Here is a 15,355-nt window from a genome sequence, read left to right as displayed (position 1 = left end):
AAATGGAAAGTTGCTCAGAAAGTTCAGTACAGAAATGTTTAATCCTGTTTAGAGGAAGCTTCTAAAGAGAGAATTGGTTAAAATTAGATCAAGGGGGCGGCCAGTGTGAGGTAGCAGCAAGGATGTTTACACTCAGAGGGTAACAGTAGGTGTGCTGAAACCACAAAAAGTTGCAAGCTGTAGCCCGGTAAAATAAGTGTAGAAAGGAGAAGAGCCACAATATGCACAAACTGAAGAATTTTCTTTTGAAGTCTTTATTATTAGAAATACAGGCCATTTACCTTCAGAGAGACCAGCACATACAGATGCCCAACAAAGCATCCACACCCTAGGCTGTAAGTGAGGGGTTTTGATCCTTCTAAACATGGAATTGGAAGTGGTTTAAATGATCCCCAGTATCATAACAGAACAGCGACTCACCACTACTCTTGCAAATAGGTGTGAATACCATGTACGGCAGCAATTGAAAAAGAAACACTGGCCCACCTGCAGTCAATGAAACTGAGCATTTTCCCCAATAACCCTAAGGAGGCTGGCTGTGCACTTCCATAAATGCAACAAGCTTATCATTAAAGACTGGTGGACAAGAAAGAGTCCTTCCTCCCTCCCCAAGCAAGGACGGGAATTTTCCTACAACGTTCTGCAGACAAAATATCTAAAATTGTTGGTCAATTCAAAGGAGCTCAAGCTGGAAGCAGCTGGCCAAACACCTGAGAGGGCGAGGAAAGAGTCAACCCTAAGTGCCATCACAATAAATACAGTATTTCCATGTCAAGGGGCTCAGAATAAGAATGTAAAAAGCACTCAGAAAATCAGGGGACCAAGGGAAGAAAGAGCTCCCTTCTCAAGCCCAAGCTAGCTACCACTCCCCCACCAGCGGAAAGGCCTCAACCAGCCACCCTTCTGTCATTGATGACAAAAGAGAAAGGACGCTTGTCGCCACCATTCCCAAGCCTTGGCTCAGAGTTGCTTACAATGAGTTGCACCCCTCCCATTTCTTTGCCCATCAGCCCATCCCAAAAATATGGGTTGGAGAAGTAAATATACGGTTCTATGGAAAACTCTTGCCCAGCTGACAGCTGCTGCTGTTTTCCCATGGAGGGAGGTTTGGTTCTCACTCAGTGCTCAATTCGCTTGTTGACATCACAAGACACAACTTTGGGTAGTATGGCACTGGCCAATCACAAGGTTGCTGGGGAAAGGCTGTCTGGACAATTGGAGGGGAGAAGGGGTGAACAGAGGAAACAAGTTGGTACAGCTGTACAAAATGGGCTTTCAGCTCAATAGGGCAAGTAAACTGGCAGGAATAAGAGCGCCTTCAGCCCCACCTCCAAGGAAAAAGAGAATAAAACTAATCCAGTTCTGGGTCTAGTGCATTTTCCTCTTCTTTGGTCCAAGGTGACGCTTCCTCTGCTTGTAGAGGTGACGGAAATTGAAAAATGGCCCTAAAGAAAACAGGAAAGGAAAAGTAGACCTGGGGGAGGGAGGGGGCCTGCCTGAGCCAGCACCTCCCTCGAGGCTGGAACCCAAACAGCACTAAGAACTCATCTACAACATTTTGATAACATGCTTAGAGAGTCTTCAAACCAGCAGGCAAGAAAACCCTATTCCTTCCAAGGCCCATCCCAAACCCCACGTTCCTTTGGAAGGAAAGGTCTGCAAAAGTTACCTGAAACTCACCTAGAAACAAGAGCACTAGATGGAGCTGGAGAAAAATAGAAAACGGAATCGTGAAGTTCAGCGGCGAGGGCAGTGTGAAGCTGAATCGCCCAGTGCTTTGGAAGGCTGGGATGGCCTGGATCACAGACACGGCTGAAAACAGAAGGGGGGAGGGGTCAAGGCACCTTGTGGGGAAGAGCAAAAAGCCTCAAGCTATTCATGAATGCACAAGGGTGCAGAACACACCAACATGTTTTGTGTGAATGAAGGTTCCCTGATTTGCAGGAAACCAGGCTGTGCCACTCCATTCAAACACAGCAAACTATGGTTTGTTTGCAAACTAGGAATGGAGGCTTCTAGTTTCTTCCTTTCACACACATGCCCATAACAGCAAGACAGGGTTTTCTGTTGCTTCTGAATGAAGCCTGTGCAACAGGAAAAACCCAGTCATCTCTCTTTCTCTCTCTCTCTCTCATAGTACCTTCTGCTAAGATTCCCAGAGGGTACAGTGGGATCCAGATGCTGTAACGAATCCAGGTTAGGACTTTCCATTCAATGTCAATGCAGGAGAGCATGTAGAACGGATACCTAGAAGGGAGCCCAAGAAATAGTTAGTGCTCTCTACCTGTTCTAGAGAATCCCAGTAGGAAGGATACAAGGGAGAATATATACGGTGACAGCAACTCTTCTTAGAAGCTAGTTAACTGCAGCCGTCCGTCCCTCCCCAGCCTCCAATGCCATCCAGCATTTTGTTTCTGGATACTTATCAGTTAATGCAAAATAACCCTGAAAACAAATCACAAAATGGGAGAGTTGAAAAGCAGGAGTCTTAGACTGCCAAGCCTAAATCCAAGGCAGATGGGCAGACCAAAACTGGAAGGTGGTTATACATGCCTAGAGCATTGCAGAGTAATACAAGCAGGTGAGTGTGGGGGGAGGCATACACACAGGTGCTAGGCCCAAGGAGCTCACAGCCTGGATCACAGATGCACAGACAGGAAAAGAAGAGAGGAAAAAGGGATGAAGCTGACCATACAAAGTTGCATAGACCTTTGCTGCACCTGAGGACTGAGGGGGCTGGCCCAGTGACAGAATAGCTGCTGTGCATGCAAAAGGTCACAGGAGCAATCCCTGGCAGCATCTGCAGGTAGGGCTGGTGAAGATCCCTGCCTGAATCCCTGGACAGCTGCTGCCAGTCAGTGTAGACTGACCTAGATGGCCTAATGATCCAACTCTGCAGAAGGCAGCTCCAGGAGAGCTGAAGGGCTAAGCCAAAGGCTTCAGAGGAAGAGTTGGGTTTTGAAGGGGGGGGTGCAAGAGAAGAGAGTTGGCACCACACACGTTCTGGGCGGGTGTTTCAGGTACAGGGGCAGCGGGGGAAATGGGAATAACCGAGTGCAGATACACAGAGCAAAAACAACCCAATACCTGAATATTTCCACCATGCTCCATATGTAGAAGATGAAGAATACAACAGCTTTGCTTTGCATTTCCTCCGCCCCTCCAAGGACAAGGAACAAGATAAAGTTCCTTCCACAGACCTGCCAGGGTGGGAGGTTAAAAAGAGAGGCGCAGAACACCAGTTTCAAGGTCAGCAGGAAGCCAACAGCACATTCAGCGTGACTGCCAGGAGCCAAGCTCAAAGAAGCAAAGGGCTTCCCTTGAACAAACCCCACCATGCTTCAGTTCCTCTTCCCACAACAAATGACAGGGATTGTTACATTAATCAAGAAGGCTGGAAAAGGTCCCCAGGACAGAAACCCCAAAGAGCCCTTCTAGTCAATGCAGGCAGTACAGAGAAAGCTGAACCGACTTTTAAGTCACATGTTCTGAAACATCAACAGGGAGAGACAACTGGAAATGCAAAGGCCAGATCTGCCCCAAGGGGTGGTTCTTCTAGCCCCAAGGGTGGCCCCTGACCCCTTCCCATCCACTGTTATGCACCTCTGTCACTTTCTCCCAAGTAATCAAAGGGCTCTCTAATCCGGCAACTGGCAACACCAACAGCAAGAGAAGTCTTGGTAGAGCCCTTTGCCCTGCTGCGTGCCTTGACTGCTCACTTCTATACACAAGCCAAGAGTCAAGGTGTGAAGGGAGTGAACTATATTTTAGAGGGTTATAGAATTATAAGGAGACATACAGAAGCTAATGTAATAATGTATAAGCTCACAATATAACTGAGGGATGAGTACTTTGAATGGATAGCAACATGTAACAAGCGCGATTGGAAAGGATGCTAAATGCTTTTTGATGTACCAACTACAGAGCTATGCAGAATACTAGTGTATTAGAAGTGTTAGCTAACAGGAAGGGAAGTAGGAGGTTACCTCTGAAATGGAGTTTGAGAAAAGCTCTAGGAAAGAGAGATAGGAGAGCACCAAGAGATAACAGGCAGGTGCAAAAGGATGAGATCATGCAGTACGAGAGGTACATGCAGAGTTTTTGACGGGTCAAGAATATGAGGCACGATTCAGCATAATTTGGGAAATATGGTTAGCGTGAGACCCTCATGGGGTCAGAGTGGAGTTTTCTATAAAAATGGGCTAAGCCTTGCCAGTGTCCCTCATGGGTTGGCAGTGGCCACCAGAGGATTTGTCACTCTGAACATCAAAATGGAGCCACCTTAGAGTGCAGGTATTATTTTGGAGTAGTGCAGACTCAGCTTAGCTTTCTTGTTTTCTGTATAGCCTGTGATGCACTGACTTTTCACTGAGTTGCCCTTGAGTAGCCCACTCTGGTGTGAGTGGCAGCTCCTGATGTACTACCCTCAGTTATTAATAAAGAACTTTGATTTGGAGTGGTGTGTACTCAGAGTGGGGTGAAATGGCTCAAAAGAACCTAAAGCACTTGTGTTAGCAAGTGAGCGCAGACGGGGGAAGCCCTAACTCTGTCACACAGTGAAGAAGGAGAGAGTAGCAAAAATGACTGAGAAAAAGAAGCACCAAAGCCCCTGTTGCTGCTCACACTGGTCAAGAAGGGGTTAAAAAGCCCTTTGCTTCTCTTTTGGTTGCTGCAGGAATAAGTTGAGCCAATGTTCCCTCTGACATTTACTCTGTTGAAAACATGGCTGGCTTAGTTAAATGTGAATTAACAGCCAAGGCTTTATACTTTTCTGAGCACTCTGGGGAGGGGATTACCTGGAATAAAACAGGTGCAAGAGGAGCCCGGACTAGTCCTATCAACGTGTTCAGAATCTCCACAAAAGCCAGCGTCTGACAGAAGTACATCATGTCCGCAGTAGTGTGGAAAGTGTCAAAGAAGGAATCTGCACAGACAGAGAGCAAAATGTAGGCCTCAGTCTGACAGTGGAGGAAGAAAGTTACACTCTTTGAACTCTCAGAGGTGCTCTTGGATCCTTCATTTCCAAGGAATCGCACTGCCAGTTCTCTGCTTCCAAGGCAACTCTGGAGTTGCACTTCTCAAATAGCAGGCCTCCCAATGCATGACAGATTCCTTTTAACCCATTTTTGTCCGGGGGGGGGGGGGGGAGGAGAGAAGATCCTGCTATTCAGAAGTGAAAAAAGTAGGCATATCTCCAGACCACGAAGTGTAGATGTTATAAATTGCACCACTGAGAAGTTACAACAGTACCACTCTGCTCGGCCTACTGCCCAAACTAAGCCTCAGAGGAAGCTGCGAGCTGTCTTCTCATCTACCACACTGAAAATGTGTTGTTTTTCCCTTTAAAATAATCAGGCTTCTCATATTAAAATATAATTTAACGGTCAGCATGCGTGTTCTTTGATGCTTGTATGGTTTCTCAGCTAAGGCTGAGCCCTTGTTATCCCATGGATCCAACTTTCCTGCTTCAAGGTCACCAAGCAGTCATTAAGAACCCCTTCCTCTCTCCCCATTGTCTTTCGGAAGAACTTTACCCAGTTACCCCTGCTAAATGGGTAAGAGGCACTTTTTCAAGTGGGTGCTCCTCTTTTTAGCAGGGGGAGAGTAAACTGACCCTCCTCACCCCAGCAGTGTCTTTTGTAGTGGCTGTCCGCTGGTGTTCTTTTGCACCTTTTTAGATTGTGAGCCCTTTGGGGACAGGGAGCCAGTAGTTATTTGATTTTTCTCTGTAAACCGCTTTGTGAACTTTTTGTTGAAAAATGGTATATAAATACTGAAGATAATAATAACAACTTTTCCGGCACTGCAGGAACTGCAGCCAAGGGTCAAAGGCGGCAGCAGGAGCATAGCTGGATGCTGAAGCAAGCTGTTGCCCCTGCTCTGTGTCAGCCGCAGGACTCTGATTCTTGGCCTTCCAGCAGCAGAATACCACCCCATGGGGACAAGAATGGAAAGGAAAGAACTTGTGCTACATACCTTTTCCCAGCATGAAAAGCCGAACTGTCATATTCACAAAGATCCAGGAGAAGCCCAGGAACTGCACGAGGTTGTACATGAACAAGTAGCCTCTCTTCAAGTGTCGGAAAGCTGCAACTCACAACAGAAAAGCAGGGTGAGCAGATGATCAATGGCCACACTGGCTTTCAGAAAACACCAGGCAGGGTCAGGCACAGGATGTTGCTCCTGGAAAAGGGATCCCAGAGTAATTTCAAAGCAGATTTTCCAAATTAACTTAGGGCAAGGCTGCAAAGACTTCAGGTTCATGGGATCTACTTTACCTTTTTTTTAAAAAAAAAAACAAAACCAGCCTAGAAAACTAACTGGAGACAGATGCAAAACAGAGGCTGAGGGAGGGAGTTACTTGCTGCCCCCCTCCCATAAGCCACACAGTGGAATGACTTGCATATGCAAATATAAGTATCCACTGAAGCTACTGCAGATCAGAGACTCAAAGACAGAACCAACTATGACAGCAGCACAAAAATCAGGTCAAAGGCACACAATTCACACTGCTCTTTTAAAAGTGAGGAACACTGCTACTGAAAGAGAACTGAGGAATATGAGGTCAGCCAGGGCAGATCTCAGAAGTCAGGCACCCTTTTGCCCCTCTTCTGCAAACACCAAACTATACTGGCACACTTCTAGCCTTTTCTCCCATCCACGCCTTAATGCTCTCATGCTTTCAGAGCATGGGCAGAGGGGAGCAACATGCATCTTAACAGTGTCTGCAGACCCCCTGAACTTTACAATCTTCCTGCTGGTGCAATGCCCTATCGATGTGGAGATGAAGTCAAATATCCATCACACAAGAGGGCATCACTCCATTTGGAGATAGGAGTCTGAAAGGTGGGCCAGCTCTATTCCCATTCATTTCAATGGGGCCTGAACAGAAGACACTCACTGACTCGTGTGAATTAAATCTTTAAAAGTGTAGGTAGCATTCTCAGTTTTGTTTTGTTTTTTTACGTTGATAGAAACAGCTTGTTGTTACTCTGCATTTAGAACAGTACTCAGCCCACTGCAAAATGACCCTTTGGGGCCAGAGAGGTTTCCTGGTTCCAAAGCTCCGCCACTTACGGTCTTTGGGGATTCTGTTCTCTACGCTGATCTTGTTGATCCTTTCTTCCTCCTACAAATCAGAAGACAGTTTTGAACTCAATATGATCAAGCACAATTTGGAAGCAGTAGCTGAAAGGTAAGTTGTACCTCTGCACCTTGAAACCCGACATGTTCAAGGCAAACCGAATGTTGTCACGCAAGAGCCTACACCAAGCAGTGCAGTTTCCGGGACATCCTATGATTTATCTCACTCTGGATGATTTACTTTTGCTCTGCTTAAAAAAAACGGTTGGAAATGACTGACCCACACTTGCGACTACACAGTCAGGTAACAGAACTGCAGGATCACAGCCACACTGGCTTTCAGCAAAAGCCCTTCTCTTTAAAACCCATTTCAGCCCAGCTGACAGGGGTTCACACCTGGTCCCTGTTACGCATATGCAACGTTGGGCAGAAATGGCTTGAGCAACATTTAACGTTAAAGGCACAGCGGAGTTAGAGTACTCATGTGATCGACACTGACTTATAAATCCTTACCACAGCCTGTATGACAGGCAGGATTTGTTATCCTCAAATTACCAGTGGTTGGAGTTGAGATGTGAACTTGCCTCCCATTCCCTGCCTGCCTTCATCATCAGACACCTGTGCAGGTGCCCGCCACTCCTCCCTCTTCAGTTGTCCAAAAGTCCCCTGCTTCTTCAGATGCCTTCGCTTTTCCCCTTAGGCCTGGAACCACCTCCGCAATCCTCCACCTTGACACCACCTCTCTTAAAAACCCTCCCACCTTTCCCCAAGCCCTTGGCACAACCTGCAGGGCACTCCTGTAAGTGTGCCAAGCACACGGGGCAGCTATAGTTGCACATTCCTCCCACTGAACCCAACGCCTCTTCTTTTCCCTTCCTCCCACTGTGTCTGTTTCCTCAGCCTCAAAGCAGGGGCTTCTTGGACTGGAAGCCGGCAATGTGGCAGTGGAGTCATGTGGCTTGAAACGGGGGAAGGAAGCCATACTCTAAATGTTCAGAAACACACACTTCACCTCTATTATTATTATTTTTAATGTTCAATTGTCTTCACTGTCACCCTCTCACACAACTCTGTGAGTGCATGGAATGAAGGGTGGGTTAGGAATGTTATTACAATCAACACTTCTGCTGCTGGGTTTGAGGTGCCCCTCCCCCCCACAGGCATGCAAGAAAAGCCATGAGACCCGCTTGGATTTCTGGCCAAACATCACCTTGGCCTTGAGCTCCATCTCAGCATCTGACTCATCCAGCCAGCGGTCAAAATCAGGGGCAAGGAACAGTGGCCGCTTCTCCTGCCTGGTCAGGCGTTCCCACCAATGGCTCTCCTTTTTATTCACAGTGATGTTCAGCTGCCTCTGCGTCATTTTATAGACTACCTGGAAGAGACAGAACCATCATGATCCATCAGAAACTGGATACTGGCTTGAAGGACAGCTTCACAAAGAGTGCAGGGAGGCTCCAAACCAGGGTGGATAACTCATAACCACTGAACCTGCATCAGGTTTGGCCCATCAACTACGAGTAGGTCTACTGGCATACAGACTCTTTATATTATTCACTGGAACGCACACACCTTACCATGCTCATTTCTTACAATGCTTTAAGTGCACACTTATGGACAAAGCGTGTGTGCATGTTTTTTTCTAGTTCACACGAACAGGGAATGAGAGTGGGTGGTGGTTACGCAAAGCAAATTTCAAAGTGTCTTGATTTCTGGAGTTCAAATTGCGAAACCACCGGGGGTGGCAGACGGATTCTACCGGGGAAGGTTTGAATTGAGAAATCAGAATTGCTCAAGTGACTAAAGGTGCTTCAACCTTTCCTATTTTTGTAGGCAGGAATTGCAGAGCTCTTGCAACACATGCCCACAGCCTCAGAGCATAAGAGCCCTTCTGGATCAGGCCAAGGGCCTATCTAGTCTAGCTGCATGAATTTCACAGTGACCCACCAGATGTATCTGGGAGCACTCAAGTCAACAACATGCCTGCATCCTGTCGGCACTCTCTTGCATCTGGCACAGGTTAGGCTACCCCAACTCCAGAAAAGGATTGTTAAGAGTTTAACTCAGAAGGACTCAGAAGCATATATTATTCAAAAGGGGGGGCAGTACATAACAGGCTGCCCACTACTCTCTAGGACAAACAAAATCAAGTCTACCATGCAAATCAAAGACAGCATGAGTTACACCACTAGCCAATACCATCACTTACATCCTGCATTTTGTTAAATGTTGGAGGCACTTCATTGAACAGAATTTCTAGTGAGAACGCAGAAGCAGTTTATCTCTCCAGAACAACTGATCCCACCTATACAGCTGTTTTACCATGCTTAAAATATTATCAAATTTCTAGAGCACCACCCAGCTACATGGTGCTCAACAGGAATGTAGAGTGTCAGTTCAGCAGAGAACCCTCCAGATTCTTCAAACTATAAGTCCTTGGACAGCAGCCTTGAAGCTGATCAAAATGTTCCCATTTTCCAAGGTCAATAGGGAAGATGGGCCACTTCTTGTTTCAATACAATCAGCAATGCGTCCAATTGCAGTTAATAACCTTAACTGAACAACTTTTGGTCTTTCAAAGTTGGACAAGGCAGCTCTGGATGGAACCTGCAGCCAGCAGAACAGAGCAAGGGAAGATGTTCTTCATCTGGCTGCCTGCCTCTTAGTGTGCTGCTATCCCTTTCAGAAAGCAACAAGAGCACTCGTGCTTGCCAGTGCACGGCCAGAACATCAGCAGTAACACATGCGTGTCACATACTGCAAGTGCCTACGTTAGCATTAAACCAGACTTCTCACATGCCACAAATTTAAAACTGATTCACTTCCAGATTTCCAAACGCAAGAACTGGTAGTTTGGGGAGTCTCTTATGTTGATACCAAAACACTGACTCTAAGTGAGGCACAGCAGGAAACAGGAGTCCTTACCTGTGGTTCCACTGGTTCTAGGAACTCAATTTGAAATTCATACACGTTGTCCCCTTTGGCCCCATGACCTTGAGCTGGAAAAGGTGAGAAAGGTTTTACTTTCAGGATTCTGGAAAACAGTATGTATTTCAATTAAGCCATTCCTACCCTCTTCGAAACTCCCTTATAAGGAAAAGCTCACCTGGCTTTTCCTAGAATACAGGTGGAGCCTGATTATCCACAGATTTTATATCTACAGATCTGGCTCAACGTGAGACCTCCCAGTCCCACGTTGAGTCAGACTTGGCCCCTGAACCCTCTGAAGGCAAATGGAGCTGTGCTCCAGCCACCTCCTGAGGGCTTTCTGAAGAGAGGCCGTGCGTGTCCCACCTGCAACCTCTGCAGACTTCAGAATGGTCTAAAAGGACAAAAAAAATGACTTTCGGTTTCTGAAGGGAAACTGGAACTGATGTTTTTAATGCCTTATAAGGCATTAGGAGGCCCGGGGAAGCCCTTCAGTTTTTGGTATCTGCAGGGGGTCTGAGAATGGATCCCTCATGAATACGGAGGCCCCACCTGTATATCTCCCTGACATGCTGATATTATTTTTTTACTTGCAGGAAACGGAGACACCAGAATAGAAACAGATAACATGAGGCAAGTAACAGGAAAATATGCAGGCATTACCAAAATCAGGGCATCTGTTGGAGCACAGTGGTAAATCCAGGAGTACTACTCAAAGCAGGGAGCAAAATCTACACCTGCAGCAGGATGAGATGGTAGAATCCCAGCGCACTATAGTGGACTGTACCATATCAGGCTGCAGGTGAGGGGGGGTACCGTTGTAAAATGTTCTCCTACATTAAAATCTCCTTGCAAGGTGAAAACTAGCACATCAGGGGAACAGTTCAAGTTCAGGCCGCTCCCTGTTGTGTGGGTTCTCTTCTTGCAGGAAACCATTCATGTGAGGGAACATTCAAACATGCAGCTCTCCCCCACCTGAAGTCTGAAATAGCACAGTCCGATCCATTACGGAATTAGTCATACGCTTAGTCATCAGTTTATTCTTGCCATCATGTCCCTTTCGCTCATCTCCATTGGGTCTATTTTTTGACTGTAAACACTTTGGATCAGAGACTTGTCTACGCTGTAAAAAAGAATCATCATCTTTATTAAACTTTGTATTTTATATGCAGCATTTTACCACAATTAGCAAAGGCAAACTCAACATGGAAGTTTCAAGCTGGAACTGCTGCAAGCAAAAGGGAGTCCATTTACCTTCCAAACTGAAATCTTAGTTCCTGTTCTGAAACCCAAGAGCAACTACTGCAGAGAAGGCAACACTGAGGAGGCTGTCAGGGTCGTTTGCCTTCCACTCCACAGATCAGAGACATATGGAAATGTCACTGCCACAGTCAAATGAGGCTTGCGGGTTGCACCTGTGTGGCGATGCAGCACCAGAGCAGGAAAGAGGGAACACAAGGAACTCCTGTTCGAACAAGAAGCGCCTTCCATGTCCACAGTCTGTGCTTCTAGTTCATGTGGCCAGAAAGAAACACTTTCAAAAGGCAATCATATGCTTCTCCTTCCAAAAAGTTTAACAACAAGAGGAGGAGGAAAAATCTCTGGTGGATTATTTTGAAAGTTTATTCTAGCATTTCATTCATTTATAGTGAATAACAGCTCTTCATGTTGTTTAGATTCCTAAGGGAAACTACTTTTGATGTAGAGGACTGAGAATGAACCAAGTTCCTGCAAGCCCCTTCCCCGGAAGCAGCTAAATAAATGACTTCAAACCACAGTTTGCTGATACAGATGGGGCCCTGATATCCACTGATTTGGTATCCACTGATTTGACTCACCACTGATACCGAGATCCCTTGTATCATGCCTTGTAACGAGGAAAAAAGCACCAAAAGCCAATTTCCCACCTTTGTGCTGTTAAGTACAATTTCATTCTACTAGATTCCATTATTCACCCCATCTAGTATCTGAATGCAGTACATTGTCCATACCAGTGGCGCTCAAAATTGTGACTGCTATGCGGTGGGAACGCGGTCTCCACCTGGACTGCATCTGAGCATTCCACCCAGGCGCTACATGAAATCTCCCTCATTCGGAGGAAGGGACACTCTGGGAAGTCACGTCTGCAGCCCAGCATCCCAGAAGGCCACCCAACAGGACGTATGGGTAGATGTGACCTCCTATTCTCCAAACCCCAGATTCAGCCCCTAAGTCGGGGTTCAAACAGTCCCAGCCTATACCAATGCATTCTGAGTGACAACGGAAGAGCAGGAAACCTGGAAGTGGGTTTTTAAAGCTAGTTTTCCACTGATTTGGTATCCACTGATTTTTTTAACTACTGAGGGTTCCAGAACAGAACCCCAGTGGATAATGAGACACAATCTGTACATATGAACCAGGAAGTTATGGCTTGACTGAGCCTTTCCACATTCTGCAGCCAAATTTGAAGGGCTGTAATGAAAAACAATGGTTTGATTAAACCTGAAGGTAATTTATTAAGCTGTGGGGGGGGGGGGCACAAGGAGAGGAAGCAAGCAAGCACACACCCCATCTCCAATTCTCCAAAACATGGTTTGAATAAGCAGAAACACAATGTCTGAATGCAGCACCGTCTGCTACTCTCTCATTTGATAAATTGGGAAACTATGATAACAAGACCACCTTATTACTGAAGCACACACCTTGAATTACAGCCTGGAAATGCACACAAGCCAGATTAAGACATCCAGGATGCTGGGACCAACAAAAGCAATAGGAAAGCAACACGAAGATTCCGCCTCCCACAAGGCCACTTTCTCCAGAAAACGCTGGAAAAACAACCTACCTTTGAAATGGAGCACATTGTCTGTGATGGAGATGTCGGGATCCTGCAGACAAACGAAAACAGAAATTTGCTTGGAAATTTGTGCCATTAACTCATGCGTTCAGTTCTAAGAATTTTAGATGCCAATCATAGGACCCCAATATTTCCTGCATGACCCACAGAATGGACCCTCCCTTTCCCTCATTTCTAAAATACTTTCTACCCTTTGTCTCAAACTGAAGTCCCTCAGATGGCTATTTGTCTTGTGTGAAAGAATTACCATCTTCAATGGGACTGGGTCACACTGCACAAAAAGGTGCTTTATTATTCTGCACTACACGTGTCTGGCTCAGAATTGAACTGTAGTTAAAAAATTCAGATCAACCTGCTCCAGGACTGAACCCCAAGTGCTTAGCAGTTCCACTTCCTGACCTCTCACGTTTTTCCACATCAGGTGGAATTCTGTGGTTGTCGGAACACAGTGGCCAAAAGGGAGGGTCGAGGAAAGGAGACTTGGCCTGCCTGGAAGGGGGGGGATGGGGCTCATGTGGGCTGCATCTCAAAACCTCTGCAAAGAAATCACCTGCAGCATCAAGTGGCTGACAAGGAGCTGCATCTTGTCAATGAACCATATGTGTCCAAGAGAAGCAGAGGAAGGGACTTGAAGGGGACCCCACATGCTACAGCACAGCCTTTAGGGGTCTTCTGGCACAGCTCTGCAAGAAGCAGCAGTAGGAGGCTTGCAAAAGCTGGCTGCAAGTCACACAGATGCAGCAGTCCCCCCAAGGCTCAGATTCCACACGGGCACCATGATCAGGGCCCAGTCTCTGCAGAAAGAGCACAACATGCTCCTTCAAGACCCACACTCAAGGCAAGCCAACAGCTCCTCTGCCAGGGTCTGATGCAAGGGCAGCCCTCTAGCATGCAGAAGAGTTGCAAAAGAACACTGGTGGCAGCTTCACACTAAGACAGGCCGTTTGCCCATCTAGCTCAGGATGGCCTTAGGCAGAATGGCAAGAGTTGCTGGGCAGAAAAGGGACTTTGCCAGCTGTTATCTGGACAGAGTCTAGAACAGTGGTTCTCACACATTTAGCACTGGGACCCACTTTTTAGAATGAGAATCTGTCAGAACCCACCGGAAGTGATGCCAAGACCAGAAGTGACATCATCAAGCAGGAAAATTTTTCACAATCCTTGGCTGCAATCCTACCCGTACTTACCCAGGATTAAGTCCCATTGACTATCATTGCTAAAAGAATACGTCTGTCTGCTAAAAGTACAGGTCTGTCACATCAAGTCTCATATATTAAAAATAAAATACTGAAATGAATGGGGACTCACCTGAAATTGGCTTGCGAACCACCTAGTGTGTTCGGACCCACAGTTTGGGAAACACTGGTCTAGAAGGACCACCTGCAGTCAAAGCAGGGGCTTGTCCTCTAAGTAACTGACCCTTCAGTAGGGTGTGCAGACCTCTTAGAAAGGGACCCATTTTTTAAACAGCTCTACATCCCCTTCAGAGCCAAACCAGCACTGAAAGACACCCCACGCCTGGGTGAAGTTCAAAGAACAGGGATGTGAGCTGCCTTGCACTCCTTCCAAACATAGTGCACAAGTGCCTCCCAGCGTAACAAGAAGTTGGTCTGAACCTGCCGCTTTCCTTGCCTGGTTGGTTTTGAACAGCGTTCTCCTAGCTGGACCACATTTACTTACAGTTTCATTTACACCTTTTAAATTTTATTTGATTGTGTTGCTGGCTGCCCAGGACCTTGGGGGGGGGGGGGCACACCAAAGTGCCTAAGTCATGCACAGGCAGCAGTGCCACCCAGTGGCGTAGCTAGAGGGGGTGCAAAGCACTAAGTCTTGCAGGGAGCCTGGCCATGGCGTGCAAGGGGAGATGGGACCCTGGAATGGCTCCGAAGGGGAGGGCCCCCTGCAAGTGAGGCTTCCTGCAAGACTTAGGCTGCAATCCTAACCATACTTTCCTCAGAGTAAACCCCACTGAACAAAACAGGGCTTACTCCTGAGCAGAGCTGGTTCGGATAGTGCCCTGAGTGCCTTGCACCCCCTCTGGCTACGCCACTGCTGCCATCCCGCTGCCCTCCAGAGCACGTTCCTGGGAGGAGGCCCTGCTCCCGGGCAGGCACGGGCTGGACGGGGCAGGCTCGCAGGCCTCCTCTGCGGAGGCCGCCGGTCCCCGTCCAGCAGGTGCGCTCCTCCGGGGCCCGCGAGGGAGGGGGAGACCCACCTGGACGTCGCTGAGCTCCACGCGCAGGTAGAGCTGGAGGTGCCGCTGCGCCCAGTGCACCTGCGGGGTGAGGCTGCTGCGGGCGCCGCTCGCCATCCTCGCGGCGGGAGGCCTCCGGGACGCCTGCGCACAGCCCTCTCCTCCTCCTCCCTTCCCCCGTGCGCGCGGCGGGGCGGCCGGAGAAGCGCCACCTCCCGCCGCTGCGCTGCTGCTGCTCCGGGGCGGAGAGGAGGAGCGCTCCAGGCTGGCTAGGCAGAGCCCGCCTCCCTGCGTCTCCTGGGGCCCACCAGGCG

The 15,355-nt window shown here is 47.7% G+C and overlaps 1 protein-coding gene across 1 annotated transcript; it reads right to left on the bottom strand.

The window, feature by feature from the left end:
• Positions 1-238: 238 nt before the first annotated feature.
• HACD3 (3-hydroxyacyl-CoA dehydratase 3) lies at positions 239-15,315 on the bottom strand. Its single transcript, XM_066635749.1, has 11 exons — positions 15,063-15,315; positions 12,836-12,878; positions 10,009-10,082; positions 8,294-8,458; positions 7,078-7,129; positions 5,977-6,087; positions 4,797-4,924; positions 3,088-3,200; positions 2,141-2,247; positions 1,681-1,812; positions 239-1,445 (listed from the first exon to the last, which is right to left on the bottom strand). Exons 1-11 carry the CDS (start codon positions 15,156-15,158, stop codon positions 1,369-1,371), a joined length of 1,098 nt encoding a protein of 365 aa, XP_066491846.1. The 5' UTR covers positions 15,159-15,315; the 3' UTR covers positions 239-1,368.
• Between the last annotated feature and the right edge of the window lie 40 nt (positions 15,316-15,355).

The sequence above is a fragment of the Tiliqua scincoides genome, chromosome 8, assembly GCF_035046505.1.
Source record: "Tiliqua scincoides isolate rTilSci1 chromosome 8, rTilSci1.hap2, whole genome shotgun sequence".
Classification (NCBI taxonomy): Eukaryota; Metazoa; Chordata; class Lepidosauria; order Squamata; family Scincidae; genus Tiliqua; species Tiliqua scincoides.
The sequence above is the reverse complement of the archived record's forward strand: the minus strand, read 5'-3'. Positions and strand labels throughout refer to the sequence as shown.